The following is a 26,579-nucleotide window of genomic DNA, read 5'->3' as shown; positions in this document are numbered from 1 at the left end:
GAACAGCTGTATGAAAAGTGAATTTACTCTGTAAATCTTCACCCAAATCAAAATAAAATTAAAAAAAAAAAAAACATTTCAAGACAGAATCAAGAGTAGACAAAACAGTCCCATGAAAAGGATCTCTTTATTGGTTCTTTAACAACAGAGCTAAAACTAAAATACCTCTTAGATACATGGGAGCAAAACAGACATTTGTCCTGACACCCTTATGAGTAAGCACCCATCTCTCTCCCTCCATTTGGAAAAAGAACCACTTTTTACCCTGAGATAAACCAAAAATTAACAAGGCTACCCAGTGTAACTCCAGTTCCCAAGAGAAACAAGTTTCTTTTGTTTCTGAAGTTGCTGACTCCCTAACAAAAACAAATTTATCCATAAATTTTTAAATGCTGATGTAAGAAAAATATTTCAACTTTTGCAGATTTGATAATGATGCTAGAAAAGAGCTGATTTTTCACTATAAAAAGACTCAGTAAGCTTGTATTCCTGAGTATTTTTCTTTAAATACGCATTTAAAAACCAGAAGCCAAATTCACTGCCATCGAGTCAATTCCAACTCATAGCGAGCCCCATAGGGTTTCCAAAGTTGTAAATCTTTACAGAAGCAGACTGCTTCATCTTTCTCCCATGGAATGGCTGGTGAGTTCGAACCACTGACCTTTTGGTTATCAGCCAAAATGCCTTAATCACTACACCACCAAAGATCCTTAAATACTCATTAGGGTTTTTTTTTTTTTTTCAATTGTGATTCAGTGCTTCTTTAACAGGTTGAAGGCTGCAATAAGTAGAAATTAAGAGACTACGTTCTAGTTCCCATGCTACCATCAATTCTAATCCACTTCTCAGAATCTCACCTTCTATTTTATTACAAATTAGTCAACTAGATCAACTAGATTATTTATAAAGATTCTTCTACAACCTAAAAGTACATTTATCATTACAAACTAAAATAAGAAGGAGCCCTGGTGGTAGAATACTTAAATACTTGACTATTAACCAAAAGGTGGGCAATTCAAACCCACGCAGCAGCTACATGAGAGAAAAATGTGGAGATCTGTTCCCCAAAAGATTACAACCTAGAAAACCCTATGGAAAAGATCTTTTCTGTCACATGGGGTTGCTATGACTCAAAAATCAACTCGATGGCACCCAACAACATTAAAATAAAAATTTGAAGTAGAAATTTTCCTTCATGTCATAAATATTTTAATAATATAATAATATTCTGAAAGTGCAATCCTTTCAGTTCTTACCACATAAAGCTCCAGCACGACCTTCCAATGTTACCTGCCAAGTAAAAGAATCTCCTCTGGCCTTCTCAGCCTCCAGCTCCTTTAAAGAACGAGGGAAAACATTTCGCCACAATAACAACATCTTGGGCAGATGGTAACGAACAACAGATGGTCCTAACCAAGAAAGTAAGAATGCAAAACCATACACATTAAACAAACATTACAAACAAAAGTCAAAGAAAATAAGACCCCTACACACTTTAACATTATCTGTTATTTCATTCTATCACTAAAATGAACATTATTTTCAAAATTATTTTTATATAGTAAGTAAAATATGTATCTAATGAGGCAAAATAAAATGAACTTTAAAATATATCAATATTTTTTGGCAACAAAGAAAGCAGCATCAACAGAGCAATTTAAATGTGACTTTATGATCCTGCTAAAATCACATCATTTGTCTTCACGTTGCAGATAAAACAGCCCCCTCATATTTTCATCTCTTTGATTGAAACTAAGCTAATCAAGTAGAGGATGGCACAGGATTGGACAACTTTTCATTCTGTTATACATAGGGTTGCTGTGAGTCAGAACAGACTCAATGGTACTTAACAACAACAATCAGGTAGATAGCTATTCTGATAGTGAAGATGAAACTTTGCTATCAACTTTTTCATTAAATATACTTAAGCTGAAATTATCAAAACAGGAAAGTACTATCAAATGATGGAAAAAAAAACCCTATTTATTGTTTGACAACTTAGAGTACAGAATGTGAAGTTGATAACTTTTAAACTGAATTTGCCTATAATCTATTGACAGTTATATAATATAAAAATCCAGCTCAAATATAATTATACCTAAAGTCATAAGTGCTCCAAGTAAAAGCCATCCAGCTTGGGTACGCTGTAAAGACAGCCTGCTATTTTGTGCAGCAGTTCGTAAGAGATCTTCAGCAATACTCACTACCATCTACAAGAGAAGTTTAGAATTGGATTTTAATTAAATAAGTTAAATAAGTCATATGAAAAAATAGATAACAAATATGCTTTATACTTTGTACACGTGATCAGGAGGGACCAGTCCTTGAAGGAGGACATCATACTTGGTAGAAAACCAAACCAAACCAAACTCACTGCTGTCATGTCAGATCCGACTCATAGGGACCTCTCCTTGGGTTTCCAAGGCATTATCACTACGGAAGTAGATTGCCCAACCATTCGAGGAGTGGCTGGTGGGTTTGAACCACCAGCCTTCGGATTAGCAGTCAAATGCCTTAGGCACTACGCCACCAGAGCTCCCTATACTTGGCAGAGGGTCAGCAAAAAAGAGGAAGACCTTCAACAAGACGGACTGACACAGTGGCTACAACAATAGGCTCAAAGATAGAATTGTGAGGATGGTGCAGGACTGGGCAATGTTTTGACCTGTCGTACACAGGGTCACTATGAGTCAAAACCAACTCAACGGCATCTATCAACAACAACAGTAAGTATGTGTTATTAAAAAAAGTTGTCCTTCTTCTTAAAAGCATGGTTAAAACATAGTACACAAAAACACTATTCTACATTCTACTTTCTACATTCTACTATGGTCTTAAAAGCTTGTAAACGGCCATCTAAGATGCAACTACTGGTCTCTCCTCAGCCAGAGCAAAGAAGAGCAAAGACTAATTGTTTCCATGAAACAATTAATTGTTAATTAATTAATCCAAAGGATCAACGGACTACAAGAACCTCAGCCTATGTAATCCCGAGACTACAAGAACCAGATGGTGCCAAACTACCACTGCCAAACACTTAGAAAGGGATCAAAATTGGAGATCCTGGAGAGAGTGGGAGAAAAATGTGAAACAAAGTTTAAAAAACACATAAAAAGACCAGGATTACTGGTCAAATAGAGACTGGTTACTCATGAAACTATGGCCTCTAGTCACCTTTAGGGCCAGTAATTAGATTTGCTCCTCTGGCTAACTTTCAGCCAAACAATAGACTGGCCTACGAGCTAAACAATTACGCCAGGGAGATGCACTCCTTAGAAAAATCAACCATGGGAGATCAGAAAAGGCAGCATTTGCACAGGGAGAGAGGTAGGGAGGCAGGAATGCATAAGCAGGAAGGACACAGGGAAAGGGTGACCACATGGAGGAAGTGGGAGAAGAGTGGTTAAATTATGGGGACTGTAATTAGTGTCATGAAACGTGTTATGACCTGATGGATGTAAAACAAATTTGTAAAATTTCACCCAAATCACAATAAAAACTTTAAAAAAAAAACCCTTGTTAAAAGAGGCAACATCAAGAGTGTTTGAGAATCAATATAAGCTGAACATTTACATTAGTAGATACATTCCTCAGAGAGATCAATCATAGGAGAATAGAAGAGCTGTGTATGCACAGGGAAACAGCTCGGTGGGTAGGAGTGCATGGGATGGAAGAACACAGGGAAGAGGTAACTATGGGGAGGAAGTGTTGTACTGTGGGAAATTGCAGTCAATGTCATGAGACAAAGTGTATGTGAGCTGCTGTATGGAAAATGAATTTGCTCTGTAAACTTTCGCCCACATCACAATAAAAATTAAAAAAAAAATTTATTGGGAATCAATAAACCTATTCAGTTCTAATTTCACTGATGACTCTGAGAATCAGACAGAAGTAAGCTCTGGAGCCAGAATGCTTAGGCTCAGGTCCTAACTCTGATGTTAACTAGCTTTGACGTAGGGCAAATTAACCTTTCTACCTCAGTTCCTTCGTGTAGAAAATAAGAATAGGCATGCCTACACTTCATAGGATTATCTAGAAGGTTAAATAAGTTAATAAACACAAAGCACTCAGAACAGTGCTAGCCCACGTAACCACTTAATAACTATTGTTATTACTTTTATTATTATTCTATATTCAAAGACTACAGCTGTGGAAAGATGCGATGGCGAAGTTCAATATCATTAGTCAGAACAAGGCCAGCAGCTGACTCTGGAATGGACTGTTGCTCATATTCAAGTTCAAGTTGAAGCTGAAGATAATTAAAACAAGTCCAAGAGAGCCAATATATTGTCCTTGATTATATCCCTCCTGAATTTAGAGACCATCTAAAGAATAGATTTGACACACTGCACACCAATGACCAAAGACCAGACAAGTTGTGGAATGACATCAAGAATATCATACATGAACAAAGCAAAAGGTCAATAAAAACACTGGAAAGGAAGAAAAGGCCAAAATGGATGTCAGAAGAGACTCTGAAACTTGCTCTTGAATGGAAAGTAATTAAAGTAAATGCAAAACATAATGAAATAGAAGAGCTAAACAGAAGATTTCAAAGGGCAGCTCGAGAGAAGTATCATAATGAAGTATGTAAACAGCTAGAATTAGAAAACTAAAAGAGAAAAACACACTCAGCATTTACCAAGCTGAAAGAACTGAAGAAAAAAAATACAGCCTGGAGTTGCAATACTGAAGGATTCTATGGGCAAAACACTGAACAATGCAGGAAGCATCAAAAGAAGATGGAAAGAATATACAGTCAGTGTACCAAAAAGAACTGGTTGACATTCAATCCTTTTAGGAGGCAGTGTGACCAAAAACCAATGGTACTGAAGGAAGACGGCCAAGCTGCACTTAAGAAGTGGGATAAAAACAAGGCCTCAGGAACTGATAGAATACCCACTGAGATTTTCATCAAACAGATGCAGCACTGAAGGCACTCACTCATTTATGCCAAGAAATTTAGAAGACAGTTATCTGACCAACTGACTGGAAGAGATCTATAGCTATACCCATTCCAAAGAAAGGTGATCTAACAGAATGTGGAAACACTGAACAAAATCATTAATGATACACACAAGTAAAATTTTGCTGGCAATAATTAAAAAATGGTTGTAGCAGGACATCAACAGGGAACTACCAGAAATTCAAGCTGGATTCAGAAAGGGCATGGAACAAGGGATGTCATTATTGATGACATATGGATACTAGCTGAAAGCAAATACCAGAAAGATGTTTACTTGTTTTATTGACTATGCAAAGGCATTCAACTGTGTGGATCATAACAAATTATGGATAACATTGCACAGAATGGGAACTTCAGAACACTTAATTATGCTCATGGGGAACCTATTCATAAACCAAGAGGCTGGCATTGGAACAGGCGATATCTCATTTCACACAGCATGTTTTCAAAGTTCATCTATGCTGCAGCATGTATCAGAACGTCATTCCTTTTTATGACTGGATAATATTCCATTGTGTGTACATGCCATATCTTGCTTATAGGGTCACGATGACTTGGAACCAATTCCATGGCAATAGGTATGCGTGGTTGGTGGACACGTGAGTTGTTTCCACCTTTTGGCTACTGTGAATAATGATGCTATGAATATTGTTATAGACATATCTGTTTGAGTCTCTGTGTTCAATTCTTTTCAGTATACACTTAGAAGTGGAATTTCTAGGTCATATGATAATTCTGTTTAATTTTTTGAGGAATTGCCAAACTGTTTTCCACAGTAAATGTACCATTTTACATTCTTACCAGCATACACAAAGGTTCTAATTTCTCTACATCCTCTCTGACACTAGTTATTTTTTTTCTTTGTAATGGTAATTGTTGTTGTTGTTATGTGCCATCATGTCAGACCCTACTCATAGCAACTCCTCCTTGGGTTTTTGAGGCGGTATCACGACAGAAGTAGATTGCCCAACCTTCCTTCTGAGGAGTGGCTGGTGGGTTTGAACTGCCAGTCTTCTGGTTAGCAGTCAAATACCTTAGGCACTACACTACCAGAGCTCCTTTAATAGTAATAGTGGGCTTAAATTCTTGGTTTACAGCTTAAAGATTATCCCAAGACGATAGTTTCAGGGGTTCATCTACCCTCGATAGCTCCATATTAGATCTCATGAAAAATTAAAAATTTATTCTGCATGTGGAAATTATCAAACAATATCATTAATATCCCATGCAAGTAAAATCTTACTGAAGATAATTCAAAAACAGTTGTAGCAGTACATTGACAGAGAACTTCCAGAGGTGCAGGCTAGATTCAAAAGAAGACATAGAACAAGGGATATCATTGCTGATGTCAGATGGATCTTGGCTCAAAGCAAAGAATACCAGAAAGATGTTTACTTCTGTTTTATTGACTATGCAGCAAAAGCATTCAATTGTATGGATCATAACAAATTGTGGATAACATTGAGAAGAATGGGAATTCCAGAGCACTTAATTGTACTCACGAGGAACCTGTACATAGACCAGGAGGCTGTCGTTCAAACAGAGCAAGGGGAAACTGCATGGTTTAAAATCAAGAAGGGAGTGCATCACGGTTGTATCCTTTCACCATACTTATTCAATCTACATGCTAAGCAAATAATCTGAGATGCTGTACTATATGAAGAAGAATGTGACATCAGGATTGGAGGAAGAATCATTAACAATCTGCCATATGTGGATGACATAACTTTGCTTATTGAAAGTGAGGATGACTTGAAGCAATTACTGATAAAGACTGAAAAATATACTCTGCAGTATGGATTACATCTCAATACAAAGTAAACAAAAATTCTCACAACTGGACCTATAAGCAGCATCATGATAAATGGAGGAAAAGGTAGTCAAAGAATTCACATTGCTTGGTTCTACAATCAACACCAATGGAAGCAGGAGTCAGGACATCAGACAACGTATAGCACTGGGCAAGTCGGCTGCTAAGGACCTCTTTTAAGTGTTGAGGAGCAAAGATGTCTCCTTGAGGATTAAGGTGTGCCTGACACAAGCCATGATATTTTCAATCGCCTCATATGCATGTGAGAGCTGGACAATGAATGAGGAAGACCAAAGAATTGATGCTTTTGAGTTGTGGTGCTGGTGAAGAATGCTGAAAGCACCGTGGACTGGGAAAAGAACTAACAAATCTGTCCTGGAGAAAAGTGAAGCCGGAATGCTCTTTCGAGGCGAGAATGACCAGACTTCATCTCACTTACTTTGGTCATGTTGTCTGAAGAGACCATTCCCTGGAGAAGGATGTCATGCTTGGTCAGGTGGAGGATCAACAAAAGAGCGGAAGGCCCTCAACGAGATGGATTGACACGGTGGCTGCGGCGATAGGCAGAAGTATAACAGGGATTGTGGGGCTGGCACAGGACCAGGTGGTGTCTCGTTCTGCTATGCATAGGGTCACTATGAGTCGGAGACGACTTGATGGCACCTAACAACATTGCATTTCCTCTTTTGATAAGGATTCTTCTATGGAATCTTTGATTAAAATGTTCAATAATAGTAGCTGGGCACCCTCCAATTCTGGTCTCATGGCAAAAAAGGCAAATGTTTATGGAAACAATTAGCCACTCACTCCATGTCCTCCTCCTATTCCTGACTCCCCTTCTTCCTGTTACTCCAGATGAATAAAGAACAATTGTTGTACCCTGGAGTTGGGAGGGCTGCTTGCAAGTTTTGAAGATTTCAAGCACTACACAACAAACTAGAAGGTAGAACATAAGCACTAAACACACATGATTAGACCAACTAACTGGGATGTCCCATGAAACCATGACCCTAAACCTCCAAACCAAGGAACCAAATCCCATGAGTGGCTGGTTGTACATAAGCAGCCTCAGCAGCTAGTCTTTTCCCACTCCCCGCATTGTTGTAAATAGTGGGTGTGAAGCAGAATCTCACTGTGATTTTGCATTTCCCTAAAGACTAAGAATGTTGAACCTGTTTTTGTATGTTTACTGGCCATTTGTATATCTTGTTGTTAGCTGTCTTTAAGTCATGTCCCAACTCACAGTGACCCTATGCACAACAGAAGAAAATGCTGTCCAGTGCTGCACCACACCCATGACTGGTTGTGGATCAAACCACTCCGACCCACAGGATTTTCACTGGCTGATTTTTGAAAGTAAATCAACAGGCCTTTCTTCCTAGTCTCTCTTAGTCTAGAAGCTGTTTTTGATGATTTAGCATCACAGCAATACATAAGCCTTCACTGATGGACAGGTAGTAGCTGCACATGAGGTGCACTGGTTGAATTTGAACTTGGGTCTCTGGCATGGAAGGCAGGAATTCTACTGCCGAATTACCAATGCCTCATTTGTATATCCTAGCAATGTGAAATTTTAGTCCTCAATGATTAGAGAAAAACCAATACTCTAATAATTACTATTATGTGTATTTGGGTCTAACATAAATTTTTAAATAGTACTATACCTAGACAAAGCCTGTTATTCCAAGATCAGAATTAAACATCAAATTTTATTTAGGGTCTGTTAGCCTAATATTAGAACACTATATTTTATATTACTATAGTAAAACTGTAGTCATTTGATCACCCAGTTCAACATTAAACACACAAGTGTTCCAATAAAAAGCACAGCTCAGGGTGCACAACTCAAAGAATGTAATCAACGTCACTGAATTGTACATGTAGAAATTGTGGAACTGGTTATATTCTGCTGTGTATATTCTCAACAACAAAAATAAGTTTAAAAAAAAAAACAAAACACCTTTCACAGCTCTTACAATAGTGTTTACAATTCTATAATCTGTCATACCTTTCCCTTGGCGTGAGGAATGCCCAAAGGACACTGATGAACTCCACCTAACAAAGCAGCCATTGCAAAACTGTATCCACTAACAGCTTCTGGTGAAGTCTTCAAGTTGTTGAGCCGTTCTGCACACCTGTCTAGAAATGGTGTCAACTGGAAAGGTAGCGCCACAGCCACACAGCGCAAACACCATGCAGCAGCAAGTCGAGCAGCCATACTTGGATGAAGCAGCACTGAAGTCACAGTCTCCAAAAGTCCTTAAAAAGAAATAAAAAAACCTACTTGTTAATGAAATCAAAAGATTGCATGGACTAAAAGATTATGTATAACACAATAATTAAAACCATAATCATTATGGTTTCACACCCAGAGTTTTAGAAACTCTGTCAAAAAACATGCATATTACTCATAAAGAAGAATAATTTAAGGGGATATTTTATAAAAATAACACAGTAGAATTACATCCAATAAAATATAAATGCTAATGTAAAATTAAATGAGAATCTTCAGTAAATATTAGTCAATGATTGAAAATAAAACTACCAAGACTCTTTGATTTGTCTCCTGAAACTTTATTTCACTATCGTTGTTGTTGTTAGGTGCCGTTGAGTTGTTTCCGACTCATAGCGACCCCATGCACAGCATAACAAAACACTGCCCGATCCCATGCCAGCTCCATGATCTCTGCTATACTTTAGCCCATCATTGCAGCCACCATGTCAATCCATCTCGCTGAAGGCCTCCCCCTCTTTCATCGACCCTCCACCCTACCAAGCATGACATCCTTCTCCAGGGATTGGTCCCTTCTGACAATATGACCAAAATAGGTGAGACAAAGTCTGGCCATTCTCGCTTCCAAGGAGCATTTCAGGTGCACTTCCTCCAGGACAGATCTGTTAGTTCTTTTAGCAGTCCATGGTACTTTTAGCATTCTTCGCCAGCACCACAACTCAAAAGCATCAACTCTTCTTCGGTCTTCCTTATTCATTGTCCAGCTCTCACATGCACACGAGGTGATTGGAAATATCATGGCTTGTGTCAGGCGCACCTTAGTCCTCAAGGAGATATCCTTGCTCCTCAGCACTTGAAACAGTTCCTTCGAGGTTGACTTTCCCAGTGCTACACGTTGTCTAATGTCCTGACTGCTACTTCATTGGCATCTATTGTAGATCCAAGCAACATGAATTCTTTGACAACCTCAATCTTCTCTCCATTTATTGTGATGCTGCTCATTGGTCCAGTTGTGAGGATTTTTGTTTTCTTTATATTGAGACTTAATCCATACTGCAGACTGTATTCTTCAACCTTCATCAGTAAGTGCCTCAGGTCATCCTCATTTTCAGCAAGCAAAGTTGTATCATCTGTGTATCTCAGGTTGTTAATGATTCTTCCTCCAATCCTGATGCCACATTTTTCTTCGTATAGTCCAGCTTCTCAGATTATTTGCTCAGCATATAGATTGAATCAATGCAATTGATTGGGGAAAGGATACAACCCTGACACACTCACTTCTTGATTTTAAACCATGTATTGTCCCCATGTTCCGTTCAAATGAGAGCCTCTTGGTCAAGGCACAGGTTCCTCATGAGTACAATCAAGTGTTCGGGAATTCCCATTCTTCTCAATGTTATCCATAATTTGTCATGATCCACACAATCAAATGAACAATCAAATTCACTATCATAGTGAATGTTAACTTAAATAAAATCCAATTTTTAACAAATGATCTAAACTGCTAATTATGTAAATAATCAATCAGCAGTTAAACATCAATCTTACCTATGACTTGTGAAAACAGTAAAAACTACTCTAGCCAGTAACTGAATATCATACCAATAGATGTTTCCTGGATAAGAGGGGATGCAGTAGCATTTAAGCTCTGAACCAGACTCCCAAGCTCCTGGAGGGCACAGACCATCACATGCTGGCTTGCTGCAATGTCTGCTGCTCCAGATTTGTTTTCACCACTTGTGTCATTCACTACCGCTTCTGGAAACACAAAATCATGCATTTGGGTGAATTAAATTGTGATGTAATTTTTTTGGTTTACACAGTTTACAGTTTTAAATCATACCAATTGATTCCTGAGTGTTAAACAGCAGTTATGTCTCAGTAGAAAATTTCTATTGCTAAACACTTAACTGTCTGAAAAGTACTATTTAAGGCTCATACTCCGCAGAAAGAACACTTGGATTCAAATCCCAATTTCACCAGTCACATCAGTTATGTGATACTAGGTAGGATATTCAACTTTCTAAGTCTCAAGTACCTCCTCTGTTAAAAGAGCTTATGGGTCTATTATAATGGTTAACAGTCAATGCACATAAGAGTAAGAGTTAGCACAAGGGTGTCCCTAGTATGTGCAGCTATTAGTTACTTTATTATTATTGCTATTCAAGTATTCCAATATGCTGAAAGCATTAACTGTTAAACTACAGATGAGAAAGTGTACCTATAAAAGTGGCTCTGGAACTTGTTGTTGTTCTTCAGAGTTCTCATTAGCTGCTGTGCTACTTCAACCCCTTCTGGTTTCCACTAGAAATGAAATCTATTTAGCACAGGGGAACTAAAGATTCCTTGTCAAATTACTAATTGACAATATATTCTGGCCCATGAATCCCAGAAAAATTGTATTTAATTCTACTTTTAGGATTTTTAAAAATTTAAATAGCTAATTCTTACCGTCAAGATTAATAACCTTTAAATGACAGTAAATTTTCCTTACTTTAGAATTCCACATAAATCAACATAGAATATTACATGCTATAATAGATTATGGACTTTAATTAAACACAGGCACACTTTGTTCTACTGCGCTTCCCTTTACTGAGCTTCCTACATACTGTGCTTTTTTTTAAATAAATTGGAGGTTTGTGGCAATCCTGTGCCAAGCAAATCTATTGCTCATTTTATGTCTCTGTGTCACCTATTAGTGATTCTTACAACACTGCAAACTTTTTTATATGCTATTATATACTTAATAGATTACAGTATAGTGTAAACATAAATTTCATATGCACTGGGAAACCAAAAAATTTGTGTAAATAATTTTATTGTGACACTCAGTTTATGGTGGTGGTCCGGAGCTAAACCCACAATATCTCTGAGGTATGCCTGTACCTCTTTTTTCTTAGACATTTCTGGACATGGTAATGTATGAACTCCATCTTTTGATTACTTAATCATAAGCTCCCTAAGGACATATAAGATCTGACTCTGGATAGCTATATTACTCTCAGCATCTGACAGTGTTTCAGGCACTCAAACATTTCTTTAATGATACAATGTACAATTATGTTTCAAGTTATGAAGCTAGAATAGATCATTATTCTAGCACACTTAACAAATATTATCTCATTAATTTAAATATCCTTTAACTCACAATTCGTAATTTTCAGTTAGCCTTACATACTAAAAAATGGCTTGCGAAAAATTTATATAAACAATCTACAACCGTACTATTTATAAATTTATTTTTACTTTATAAAATATTTAACATATCTTATCCAAAAAAATTGTAAGGAAGGTTGGACAATCTACTTCCACAGTGATACCACCTCGGAAACTCAAGGAGGGGTCATTATGAGTCAGGTCCGACTCAATAACAGTGATTTTTTTTTTAATCCAAAAATAAATCAGTGAGTCTTATCTATTCATTAAATTATGCCTAAAGACTTCTATTAGACAAGCTAATTTGCCCAAAAGAGACCAAAGTTGATGAATGGTTAGCAGGGAAGAAGGGAGGGGGTAAGGGGGAGCCATTGATTAGAAAGCAATGAGTATCTGCTATTGTTCAATTACAAGACTGCAGGACAGTGTAAATGTAATTTTGATATGCATATAGAGAATTTAACTGGGAATTTACATGGGAAACTTGACTAGGAATGCTGGTGATGGTTGTACAATATGATAAATGTAATGGGTGTCACTAACTTGCACATGTGCAAAATGCAAAATTGGTAAATGTTATGTTTTTTACAACAGTAAAAAAAGATAATTTTTCCCAATTAAATCATCTTGAGGAGTTCTGGTGGCACAGTGGTTAAGGCATTTGGCTGCTAACAAAAAGGTTGATAGTTCAAACCCACCAGCCACTCCAGAGGAGAAAGATGAAGCAGTCTGCTTCCATAAAGATATACACCCTTGGAAACCCTATGTGGGTTGCAATGAGTTGGAACTGACTAGATGACAGTGGATTTTGGTTTTTAGTGTAATTTATATTTTGCCTTGCTTTACCCTCTCGATTGTATCATAAGCTCCAAAAAGAGAAGAACTATCTCATTCATCATTTAAATCCTGAATTATTGTTTTGCAAATCCCAGATACTATTTCTTGAGCTGAAAAATTTCTAAAATTGACAGACACTTCTTAGGGAAGGATTTCTTTTAATTTTTAATTATTGAGATTTTCCAGTATATGTATCAAAAAAAAAGAAACCAAAATTCCCAAACCAAACTCATTGCCATCAAGTCAATTTAGACACACAGTGATCCTCATTGGTTTCCAAGGATGTAAATCTTTACAGAAGCAGACTGCCTCATCTTTCTCCTGTGGAGTGGCTGGTGGGTTCAAACCACCAACCTTTTGGTTAGCAGCCAAGTGCCTTAACCACTACACCACCAAGAGCTCTTTAAAAAACCAAACCAGTTCCTGTCAATGCTAACTCATGGCAACCTCATGTGTTTCAGAGTAGAACTGAACTCCACAAGGTTTTCAATGGCTATGATCTTGTGGAAGTAGATTGTCAGGCCTTTTTTCTGAGGTGCCTCTGGATGGGTTCAAACCACCAATCTTTTGGTTAGCAGCTGAGCACTCAACTATTTGAGCCACCCAATAACTCTATATTCTTCTATAGAAGATTAATAATCATCTGTAATTCTCCCTAAGTTTTGATATTAAGCCTATTAGGAAAAAAATAGCAATAATTTAACACATGTGGTTAGAAAACAACAGGCTCCAAGTAGAAAACAGATTTAAATAGATTATTTAAAGACAGCAACCCAATATGCTGCTGCATACCAAGATAGTTATAAAATCAGTATAGATACTAGAAATAAAACAAAAAACCTAATTTTACAAACAGCCTACCCAAATCCTGAAAAACTCTATTTCACTGTAATTATATGCTGTTTTAGGAGCTCTGGTAGCGTAGTGCCTAAGGCACTTAATTGTTAACCAGAAGGCTGGCGGTTTAAACCCACCAGCCACTCCTCAGAAGGAAGATGGGGCAATCTACTTCCATAGAGATATCGCCTCAGAAACCCAAGGAGGGGTCGCTATGTGTTGGGTCCGACTCGACAGCATATAACAACAACAACAATAACAACATATGCTGTTTTAATATCAAATAAGAATATACAATAAAAATGACCATTAAAACACAGTCCATGCAATGAACAATACCTATGAGTACTGTGCTCCTTTGAAAAAACCACCTATATGAGACCAAACGGCTAACACTTACTCTAAACTAAAGATGAGAAGGCAAGGGGACACAGAAACTAGATTACTGGAAACAGAACAACCAGAAGGGAAATAATAAAAAACTGACACACTATGTAAAATGCAACCAGTGATACTGAACAAATTGTGTTGAAATTGTTAAATGGGAACCTAATTTGCTGTGTAAACTTTCACCAAAAACATAATGAAATATTTAAAAAAAAAAAAAATCACCAAGACAAAACGCAGTCCAGAAACAGACAGGAACTAGTTAGATTTATAAGGTATTTATTAAGAATAACAACAAACAAATAAATATAACTAAGATAATCAGTAACACATATTATAATGCCAATGCTTACCTACTGCTTTCATTTGTTTTCCAATAGCTTGGCATATTTCTTTGGCAGCTGCAATCTGGGCTTTTTCGCCTAGCAAACTGCCCACGGTAGCTCTTAGGATAAAGGAGACACATCGTCTGGAGTACACAGCCTCCACATGTGTTTGTGTTGCCCGAGGATGAGAAACCAGATCAAGTACATGGGACAAGAATGTAGCAAAGCTACGCTCCAACCACTGACCACCCAACGTTGTTACAAAGACAACATATGCCTACAAATAAAGATACAGCTTCAGATAAATTTAAATAAGTATATTAAAAAGAGATAAAGCAACTAAAGAAATAACTGATGACAACATGCAAAAGAAATTCTATAATATAAATATACAATAAATTACTATAATAACAATAAATTTTCTATTTCTTTAAATAGAGGAAATTTAAAACTTGAGACTTTATTTAGAAATTCTGGCAAAGGAACTACTGGGAGAATTATCTTTGACTGAATAACAGCTTCATAAGAAACTAAGAGAAAGCAATGAGGGAAGGAAGGAATGGCTAAATTCATCTTGGTGATCAGGAAGGTAAAAGGTTATAAGAATAAGAAAACTCTAAAATTCTAAACAAACATTTACCTAGAAATGTAAAACATTTATGACTTTCTCTGTAGGATAAAAATGGCTTACTTCTATTTCACATTGGTTTCAGGGGCAAAGAACAGTTGGAGTGATTTTGACTAACACCATGAAGAACCAGTCCATCTTCATATACAGACAGAACAAAGCATATTTGGTATTAATTATCATTCTAAAATTCAAGTCAGACTTAATCTTACAGCAATAATAGATCACTGATAGTAAATCCAATCAAAGCACGAGCCAATATTTCTAGTTATAAGGATTGTTGGAGTAAACAAAAATCTAAATGCCCTAAGCTTCCTGAATACAATTTCAGGATAATTAAAACTGAATTAATTTATCTTTATCATTTCCAAGCAAAATTTGAGAAAATTCCATGAGATATTTATATAAATATAATATAACCAACATAGGCATATTTAATCATATCTATCATTCCATATCAGCATGTAATTTGGAGTTTAAATGCAATTCATTCATTCAATAAAAGAAACTAGACATTATTAACAATCTGTGTGTGTATATGGTTACTTACAATTTTCTATGAAACTTCACAAATGATATCAACAGAATTCTTTTATATATGTGTATATTACAAACCTGTGTAACTCCAACTCTTACTTCACGATTAACCGACCCTCCAACTTTTAACATTTCTCCACCACTCTTTAAGAAACCTGACCCTCCACGTAGAAATCCTGTGGCCATGAGTTCTAAGACTTCATCTAATGTTGCTCGCTTCACATTCTGGCGCATTACTGTCAGGAAGAAAAGTAAATTTATAAGCCAATATATTTCTAAAACAGATTTGTTGTGATTAATTAAATCCTATTTTCTAATAATCTCTGGCAGCATAGTGGCTAAGGCACTTGACTGCTAACCAGAAGGCTGGTGGTTCAAATCCACCAGCCACTCCTCGGAAGGAAGATGGGGCAATATACTTCCGTAGTGATCCTGCCTCAGAAACCCAAGGAGGGGTTGCTATGAGTCGGGTCCGACTCGACAGCACATAACAATCTAAAGTTTAAAAGACAAGTCACTCTTTTTAAGGGCACTTTCTCTGATTGTAAAAGTAATAGTTAATGTACATTAGAAAGAATATTAAAAATAGAGAAAGGTAGAGGAAAAGCAAACAAATAAGCATAACCCCAGTAAGTATAACCACTACTAACATCTGGTATGCTTCCTTTTTCAGTCAATTTCCTTTGTGTATAAAAATGTACATAAATATACAAACTTCCTTTGTGTGACAGTGTGAGAGTATATGTCTTGATACTGAGACTTTGCTTGCCTTACTTTTGTTCAATGGTCTACAAGGACTAAAATAAAAAATAGATGGAATGTATTTCTACATTCACAAACAATACAAATAGTTGAGAAGAAAGAGACTATAATAAAGGATTTCATTGGGAAAGATATTAAAGTGTGGTAGGTTTTGCCTCTCATTCCTTTACCTCAAACCAACTAAAAGGGCTTTAAAAGATCACTTTTTTAAAATGACAGGGCAAAAAATCCAGTGCTACATCTAAGTCCAAAAATGTTCAGAAGGAAAATGCTGTGACTGAAGCTGGCAGCATCACAGAAAAATAAAGAGAGGTGGCTGTATTGAGGTTAAAAAAATCAAACCAAACCAAACTCACTGCCATGGAGTCGTTCCTGACTCACAGCGACCCCTCCCCTTGGGTTTCCGAGGCAGTATCACTACAGAATTAGATTGCCCAACATTCCTTCCGAGGAGTGGCTGGTGAATTTGAACCACCAGCCTTCTGGTTAGCAGTCAAATACCTTAGGCACTACATCGCTGGGGAAGAAGAGAAGCTTTAAATTTAAATGAAATTCAAAGTTTTACCTATTAAAGAGAACTAAAAATTTAAAACAATAAGAACTCTATCTGTGACTGAATATGAGCAAGAAAAATTATGGTCTCTGCCTAAGATTTCTTCTACAGATAGGAAAAGAACAAGCTCATAGCAGAGAATTAAAAGTCCAGTATAAGTGGAGTAGGGCAGAAAGAATGAAACTATTATTTACTTGCACCCAAAGCAATTCATGCATACATTTTTCTCTATTTTTCAACCCATTATATAGTGAGGAATTTATCTTTACATCATATTTTTAATGACTACATAAAATCTAATTTTATGAATGTACCACAACTTACTTAGCCATCATCCTGGTGTATGTTAAGAAACTATCTTACTCCCAATAAAAACTTCTCTGGTCATTTTTCTAAAAATGAAGTTACTGGGTCAAAAGGTACAAAATGTTGAAGACTACTTTCTTAAAAGGCAGCAACAATAAAATTTTGTGAGTGTCCATCTAAGATATAACTATTGGTATGTACTCATCTGGAGGAAAAGAGAAAGAAAGCAATCAAAGACTCAAAGAAAATTTAATCTACATGACTAATAGCCCACGCAGAACCACAGCCTCGTCTATCCTGAGACCAAAGATGGTGCCCGGCAACCATTCTGACCAGGGACACAACAGATGGTCCCAGATAGGATGGGAGAAAAATACAGAACAAATCTGAAACTCCAAAAAGATGCCAGATTTACTGGACCAATAGACTAAAAGATCCCCCAAGACTACTGCCCCCTCTAAATCTGGAAGCAAAGCTACTCCGAGAGGTCATCTTTCAGCCAAGAAATAGACTGGCTCATAAAATAACTAGTATCACTGGTGAGTACTGTGCTCCTTTAAAAAATCATCTATATGAGACCGAATGGTAAATATTTACCCTACAGCAAAGAATGGGGGAGGGGGGTAAGCAACAATAATGGAAGCAGAAACACCAGAATGGAAATAATGAGAATACTGACACATTGTGAAAAATGTTACCAATGTCACTCAACAGTATGTATAAAAACCAAACCAAACTCACTGTCATCAAGTTGGATCCAACTCACAGCAACCCCTCCCTGGGTTTCTGAGATAGTATCTCTACAGGAGTAGATTGCTCAACCTTCCTTCTGAGAAGTGGCTACCAGCCATGAGATTTGAACCACCAGCGTTCTGGCTGGCAGTCAGATGCCTTAGGCACTATGACACTAGAGCTCCCATTAGGCATAGGGGTTAGGAATTACAATACATATTTTTTGGGGATACAATTCAATCTGTAACAACCACGATGCTTTATATATCCCCTACAGAATTTTTGCTACTATATGTGAAAGAGCTATAAAAATTATGAAGCTCTGCTAACTAGAAGGTTAGTGGTTCAAAACTACCAGCTGCTCTACATAAGTAAGATGGGGCAATCTACTTCTGTAAAGATTAACCGCCTTGGAAACCCAATGAGGGTCACTATGAGTTGAAATTGACTCGATGGCAGTGGGTTTATCAGGGATGGCAACTGCTTTTATAAGTTAAACTGAAAAATATTCTGAAAATGAGACATTAACAACAGTTTAAATGGTCAGCAATGGATGTTCAATATACCTTGTGATGATAGAACATGATGATATTAGTAGTAAAAACAAATACATTAACATTTTCTATCTAAATTGCCAAAGCATGGTCAAAATGTAAAATTAAAACAGTGAATAAAGTTTTTCATTTGTCAAATTAGAAAATATGAAAAATTTATAACTCTTGCATTTGGTAAGGTTTCCTTAAAAAACAGGTATTGTGATGTAAAATTATCACTTTTTCTTTTTTCAGTCTATTATGTTTATTGAAAGTTTACATAGTAAATTAGGTTCCATTTAACAATTTCTATATGTACTGTTCAGGAGCTATGGTGGTGTAGTGTCTAAGGCATTGACTGCAATTTGTTGGATTAGTTTATGCCTATGATTATCATCCCATTTTGGGAATGGGCTGTCTTTGTTATGTTAACAAGGCAGGATTAGTGTAGGGTGTGTCTTGGGTCAATCACTTTTGAGATCTATATGAGATTAAATAAGCAACCATGAGAAGCAGAGATGGGGGAAGAAAGATGACAAGCCACATGAAGACTGCCCAGGAGCAGAAGCAGCTCAGAGACAAGGACCTTCCTCTAGAGCTGTCAGAGAAAGAAAGCCTTCCCCTAGAGCCACACTTCTATTCTCCTAAACTGTGGTAAAATAAATTTCTGTTTGTTAAGGTCACCCATTTATGGTATTTCTGTTATAGCAGTAGTAGATAACTAAGACAGAACCTAGGCTTTGGAATTTGACTACCTGAGTTTGACTTTCAGCTCCAGCACTTATAAAACACAAGTAAACAATATTTGTAACTCTCAATTTTTTCACCTACAAAATGGAAATAAAAAACAGTACTTAAAACTCATGGGGCTTTGTGAGGATTCAATAAAACAATTGTGAAATATGTTTAATTCAGTGCCTGGCACACAGGTAGCACTTTTAAATGTTACCTACCATCATTAACACTTAGTTTGTTAACTGAACTAATTATGATTAAAGATAAGAAAACTAAAGCTCAAAGAAATTAGATAGGGTTTCACTGCTAATAAATATGAGGGATAGGACTGGTACCTATAACATCTGTTTCTCTTTTTATTACATGGAGGTGTGTGTGGTAGGGATGGAAACAACAGCAGAGTTGGGCTCATTTAGCCTTATTCACAACCTTCCCTCCAACATCTCTATAGACTTGTGAGGCACAGAAATAACTTGCAAAAATCAATACTGCCTCTGATTTTGCTTACTATAATGATTTTTTTAAAAAAAGAAAATTGATGTTGTACTATACACAGGGATCTAGTCAACCAGAGACTGAACTAAGGAACCATATAAAGTACCAGATTCCACTCCTTTGAACATTATACAAAATCATTTAATAAATCTTATTAACTTATAGGTCCAGCCTAACTGCTACATGTTATCTTGTATATTATCATCTAAAAAATGCCTTGACTATATCAAGGAAAATGTCATTTGGGTTTATTCTATGAAAAAGTAGACAAAGATATCTAGCAATTTAAATCCTTTAAAATAACTTATCTAAATATAACTAATTTAAAAGAAAGCATTCCATATACCTTCAAGCATTTATTATATTCTAATTAGGGGTTGACAAATAACATTACCTGTTGCCTGTTTCGGCATCAGTGCTGTTGCCATTACTGTTCCTAAGAGTTTAGACACTGCCACTCGTACTCCATAATTTGAGTTTTCCAAAGCCTTAAAACATAGAGTAGCTATATTTTCTAGTTCAGCAGTCCACATGAACACAGCTTCATTTTGTAGTTCTAGTAGACACTAAAATTAAAAATAAAAAGTAAATTATTTTAAAAAATAAAATAAATAAAAAGTAAATTAAATTACATCCTAGAACTTCCACTTCTGGAAACGGAATAAGAGGAACTTGATTCACCCTCTCTTCTGTAACAACCAAAAAACTGAAAAAAACATATAAAGATACTAGACATCAGGCAATGAAGAATAGTAATTCTTGAGAGATGGGAAACAAACAAGGTGAGCCTTATGACTGCCTCAATCTTTGGCCTTGTGTGTAAATATTTAGGGGGAATCATATAACACTAAACACCTATATTAAAACAAAAACCCAAACCCACTGCCAATAAGTCTATTCCAATTCAGAGTGACCCTAGAGGACAAAGTAGAACTGCTCCACAGGGTACCCAAGGCTGTAAATCTTTATGGAAACAGACTATCACATCCTTCTCTTGTGGAGCAAGTGACTTTGAACTGCTGACCTTCTGGTTAGCAACTGAATGTTTTATCCACTGAGCCACCAGCGTGCCCTAACCCCTATATTAGTGGAAACAAGTCTCAAACCAGTAACTTAAGCTTCCACCTTCCACTAGATGAAGAGTAAATTCAACACAGAGTGAGCAAAACAAAGGAAATCAATGACCTAGAAAATGAAAACAATATGAATGACACCAAAAGCTGGTTCTTTGAAAAGACCAATAAACTTGATAAATGTATAGTCAGAATGATCAGGAAGAGGGAGAGACAAGAGGCAAACTATCAAAATTAGAAATGAGATCCAACAGACATTAAAAACCTAAGTTTGCAATTAAAATTCTTCCTGCATCAGTTATACTTCCATTAAAAAAAAAAGTGCATACATCCTAAAAAGTCCATAAGCTCCTATATTATATAAGCTAGCATTTACCTGTGTATTATTTTAGCTTGATTATGTGTTTTATAATTTATGTAATAAAATTTCAATTAAGTTTGAAATAAGCTACAATTTATTTATATTATTTGTGAAGCTCCAGAGGTGCTCTGGTGGCACAGTGCGTAAGACATTTGGGTGCTAACCAGAAGGTCGGCGGTTCAAACCTACCAGCCGCTCCATGGGAAGAAGATGAGACAATCTAGACAATCTACTTCCATCATGATTTATACCCTTGGAAACTCAATGGGAGTTGCTATGAGCTAGAATCGACTCAATGGCAAGTGGGTATTTGTGAAATTAAAATAACACTTTTGCATGCTATTATGCCCATTATACAAGTGAGGAAGCATGCACAGACATCTTTCCCAAATTGGAACAGTCAATAAGGGGTAGGGCAAAATTTGAACCAGGAATTCTAACTACAGAGCCTATATACTTAACCACTATGATATTATTATCTAATTATAAGACAGGAGAAAGAAAGATACCACCATTTTCAAGTACCCTGTTCTCTCATCTGAGGGAAGTTCTTAATGTAAAGAATTGAAGACAGTCAGGAGGAGGAGGGCTAACTGTGGTCGTTAAGGATGTGTTTCAACTTGGCTGGGTTTGGTTGAGTGGCTGGGCAGCTGGTGGTAGTTATTCCCCATGATGAGACTGGCAGTCAGCTCCATGGTGGGATCTACCACAAGCAGCTGAGTAGCTGCTTTAGGGATGTGGTCTCCTTCCTGCATATAAGCAGCAGCTTTGGGAATGGTCTCTAGCTTATGGCATGCTTGGACCCTGCATGTAGCCATGTCATTCAGCAGCCTGCCATCTTCTGCTGACCTTGGGACTTGCAATGAACTTGAATCAATGGCCTGCCATGTTGCTTACTAACATTAGGACTGTGCCTTTTTACTTGCCAACCTTGGGTATGTCAGTCTCAGCAGCCAGCAGCTGTCTGAGTGACAAAAAGTCTGCAGGTTCTGTGGGCCGGGAGCAGGAGGCAAAGCTGAAACCCAAGGCTGAGGGGCCTTTACCCAGCCCCTAGAGCCTGGCACTTTGAACTCCGACTTAAAGCCTCCAAACTGTAAGAGAATAAACTCCTGTTTGTCAAGGACATCCCATTTGTGGTATTTTCTGTTAGAGCAGCACAGAGATAACCACTACATTAATATAAAATTCAAATACATTAAATTCAGTAGTTAAGGAGTATAGAGATGGAAAATAAATTCCTTATCAGAAAAGGGTTCTATTCTTCCATTAAAAGCATAAGGAATTTCTCTCTTTAAAACAAAACTATATCTAAGTTTTTAACCTACTTGTCATATTTTAAAACTTTAAAAACAAATCATTGATAAGATAAAGAGCAGCATTATAAACTGGCTGAGTACTACCTTGGCAACTGCACATCTAACAGCCATTGACCTGTCAGTCAAGAGAGATCTTGCATTCTTGTAAATATCACGATGAGAGGAAGCTGCTGCACCGCCCAGTCCATTTAGAACTTTCTGTAAGCTCATCAAGATTTCACTTCGCCCTTGAGACTAGACATGTACACAAACCAAATCTTAAAAACTGTCAAAAAACAAATTTCATATTTAAACAGGATCATATCAAAACAGACATTCTTTCTCTGGGCCTAATGATCTTAGTTTTAATTTTTAAATTGTTAGTAACGAATAAATACTAAAAACTTAAGTAGGTACTCTAGAAAGCCCCTGAAAGGTAAGACTAATTATTAACTTCAGTTAAATATTTTTCTGAGAGATGAGTTCATATTAACCATATTCTGAGCATAATCAATTAAAATTCTATATGATACAATGAAGTTTAATAAAATGACATGAGGACAAATTCCAAAGCATCAATACCATATCTCAAGCTTCCAAACTTTCAGAATAAAACATTAAAAAGTAGCTAAGAAATACTGCAAACCATTCAAATAGAAATAAGGAAATATTCAACACATTTAGAAACCTTGGAACTCTTATATTTGAGGGTAAAGGGAAAGAATGTAATGTACATTAAAAGAAGGGGCATGTAATAATTTTACGTTATCTTCTTCCTTGATAAGCCATATGAGTTTCACAGTGACAGAAAGGCAAACATTTATTTTAAACTGACATTTATCTCTTTCCATAAGCAAAACATTCAAATATAATTTGTTGTAAATCTTACCTCTGCACTTTTTAGGGATTTTAAAAGATTATTTACTGTTTCTGGAAATGCACTGCCCAACATTCTCCCCATTTTTTCATAAAATGCTCCAACACAAGCCACTGCAGCCCTGTAAGAAGTGATAGTTTCATTGGTCATAGTCCAGGTTAATACAATTCCATTATATTTTTGTCATTTACAAAAATCAATTTGTATTTGTCTAGGTGACATTTTGCAATAAATCCTTAATTTTCAACTTCCAAAAATACCTTGTTTATTCTTTATAGTTGCAGTAAGTACTATATAGTTAATAAAACTGTATTCTTACTAAGAATACAAGAGAGTAACTATATATGCACATAATAAACGGTGCCCATCCTTTAGGAGAAAGCCCAAGCTTTCATTTAACAAAGACTTCTCCGATATGTCAATCTACAATGATTTCCCTCTTTTTGTGACTTGATCATTTTATGTCTATATCTAATTCCATGAGTAAAATGTGAACTTAGAATATAGGAAATAGACCTTATGTATTTTGTACCGCTCATAGAACCTACCTGGTTTTACTCAAATAACTCTGTATTTTCTCACATATAATGTGCCCCTGTAAATAACGTGCACACGAACTCAACATACACAGGGAACTTAATGTGTGAGGGGGTTGTGTGGTTTGCAAAATACATACAGTGTGTGCTATTTACATAAAAATACAGTAGTAGGCATTATGAAACAGATGTAAAATTCATCTAAATGACTGTAAAGGAACATCTGGCTACCTGAAAGAAGGAATGTAATAGTACAGCAGTTCTACAGCAGTAACAGTGCCTACCATCACTCAGTAAAAAGTAACTAACTAGATAGCTGAGAGTTTAGCTTAGAGAGACAGGAGTAGAACACAGTGATTAAGAGTATAGCTTTGAAACCTGGAAAGTCTGTGCTTAAATCCTAGAACTTACCACTTAATAGCTATGTGACTTGAGCAAGTTATTCTGAGGTTGAATGATGGTGAGTGGAGCACATGAGGAAGCAGAACCGTTCCCCAGAAATACTCAAGAGTATTTTACTGTCAGCAGCACACCTCAAGTTCCACCCACTTGACGGTCTTTATGTTCAGCAATTCCTTAAGATAAATTACTCTGAAAAAACAAATAACCTTCACGAGTCCCAATCAAAGTAAGTACTTACAATTTTGTTGGTAAGTAGGCTGCAGTGTCATCTTTATTTCTGATAATGTCATTACACTTATCAAGTGTTTGAAAAACAGTGAAAGTATCCCCAATGCTATAAAGAGCTGCAAGATTTTTAGCCAGCAATTTCCGTGTAGGTGGCCCAGGTGAACTACTTATTAATCCAGTTAGTTGTTCAACAAGTTTTTTCTGTTTTTCCTTTACATCAGTCTGTTATTAAAAAAAAGAAGAAGTCATCACTTTTTATGTACAGTACAATGCTTAAGTGTTTGACTGCTATCTGAAAAGCTGGTGTTGCAAATCCACCTAGAAGCTCCGCAGGAGAAAGATCTGAAGATATGCTTTCATAAAGATCACAGTCAAGAAAATGTTAAGGAGAAGTTCTATTTTGTCACATGGGATCACTATGAATCAGAATCTACTCAACGGCACTCAACATGCTTCTGTTATTGTTTAGTCAAAACAAAAAAAATTTAACATTTAAGGCATGCCAATCAATTAAAATCTAAATTACATTAGACACAAAATCATGAAAGAGAATTTTTGGTAAGTAAGTTCAAATAACAAATGAACCACTCTTTCTTGGGTTAAATATTGATTCCCTTCCAATGCCAAAAAGTTAGCTGTTTAAAAAGTGACTACTAAAAGCTGTTTATAAAAGTGACTACTCTGGACTAGATTCTACAATAGTTTCCAGTCCAATTTGCTAAAAACCAAACCAATAATCAAATGATGGCAAAATATTTAGACATTAGACAACTGATGTCACCGTGTAAAAGCAAAGTTGTTATTGTTATGTGCGGTCAAGTTGGACCCGACTCATAGTGACCCCTCCTTGGGTTTCTGAGGCTGCATCACTACGGAAGTAGGTTGTCCAACCTTCCTTCCGATGAGTGGCTGGTGGGTTTGAATGCCCAGCCTCTGGTTAGCAGTCAAATGCATTAGGCACTACACTACCAGTTAGAAGTTCCTAAAGTTACAGGTCAGCAAAAGAAACCAAAAGAAACTCTGAAAACCCTCAGGCAACAGGAAAAATATCATATCTAGTGCTACCCATAATAACTATTCAGAGTTCATTCATTTATCCAAGAAATATTCATTGAGTGTTCACTATATGCTATACACCATTCTAAGCACAGGAGTACAACAGTGAATAAAACAAAGTCCCTGACCTTGTTAAGTTTATATTCTAGTGGGGAGAGAGTTTATCCAAATAAACCAATAGATGAATGCTTACTATTTCATAGAATAGTAAGAAAACGCATCTCTGAAAAGAAGAAAAGGTATAAGCTATGACAATATCTGGGAGAATAATACTCCAGGCAGTGGAAACAAGTGTAAAGGTCTTGCGGTGGGAGCATGCTCAGCATGCTTGAGGAAGCAAAGTGGCCAGTGTGAACAGAGCAGAGAAAGTAGGAGATGAAGTGAGAAGGACAGAAGGCACCACATCAGGTAGGGTCTTATATAGCACTATAGGAACTTTGTATTTTTCTCTGAATGACAGTTTGAAGCAGAGGAGAAATGTGATCTAAATCTTTATTAGGCTCATTCTGGTTGCTCTGTTGAGAATACACTACAAGAGTACATAAAGCGTGGTGACCAATTAGGCAGCTGTTGTAATAATCCAGATGAGAGATGACAGTGGTAATAATGGCTATAATGAGAAGTACCTGAATTCTAGATATATTCTGTGAACAGAACCAATGGAATTTGTGATGAAAATGATGTGAAGTTTGAGAAAAAAGATCAAGAATGACTCTAAGATTTTTGGCCCCAGCAATTAGAGGAATGAAATGGTGATTTCCCAAGATGGAAAACACTAGGGAAAGAGTACGTTTGGTAGGGGAAATCAAGAATTTGGTTCAACTTGGAGGGGGATCTATGTAGGAGATCCTGGATAGAGAAGGAGAATAATGTGGAACAAAATTAAAAATCATTTGGAGGAAAAAAAAAGGGGGG

The 26,579-nt window shown here is 36.6% G+C and overlaps 1 protein-coding gene across 1 annotated transcript in view; it reads right to left on the bottom strand.

The window, feature by feature from the left end:
• The window catches only part of HEATR5B (HEAT repeat containing 5B), a 170,687-nt gene that overhangs the window by 128,025 nt on the left and 16,083 nt on the right, over window positions 1–26,579 (bottom strand). Inside the window, exons 2-11 of the mRNA XM_007945073.2 lie at window positions 24,619–24,830; window positions 23,455–23,563; window positions 22,671–22,820; window positions 20,231–20,402; window positions 15,799–15,956; window positions 14,583–14,832; window positions 10,612–10,767; window positions 8,785–9,035; window positions 2,099–2,210; window positions 1,257–1,409 (exon numbers count right to left, since the gene is read on the bottom strand). Of these exons, the coding sequence (XP_007943264.1) occupies window positions 1,257–1,409; window positions 2,099–2,210; window positions 8,785–9,035; window positions 10,612–10,767; window positions 14,583–14,832; window positions 15,799–15,956; window positions 20,231–20,402; window positions 22,671–22,820; window positions 23,455–23,563; window positions 24,619–24,830 (1,723 nt within the window). The remainder of the gene's footprint in view (window positions 1–1,256; window positions 1,410–2,098; window positions 2,211–8,784; window positions 9,036–10,611; window positions 10,768–14,582; window positions 14,833–15,798; window positions 15,957–20,230; window positions 20,403–22,670; window positions 22,821–23,454; window positions 23,564–24,618; window positions 24,831–26,579) is intronic.

Source organism: Orycteropus afer, unplaced genomic scaffold, assembly GCF_000298275.1.
Source record: "Orycteropus afer afer isolate SDZICR_OR568_19922 unplaced genomic scaffold, OryAfe1.0 scaffold00131, whole genome shotgun sequence".
NCBI classification, from domain to species: Eukaryota; Metazoa; Chordata; class Mammalia; order Tubulidentata; family Orycteropodidae; genus Orycteropus; species Orycteropus afer.
This window is presented reverse-complemented; position numbering and strand designations above follow the sequence as displayed.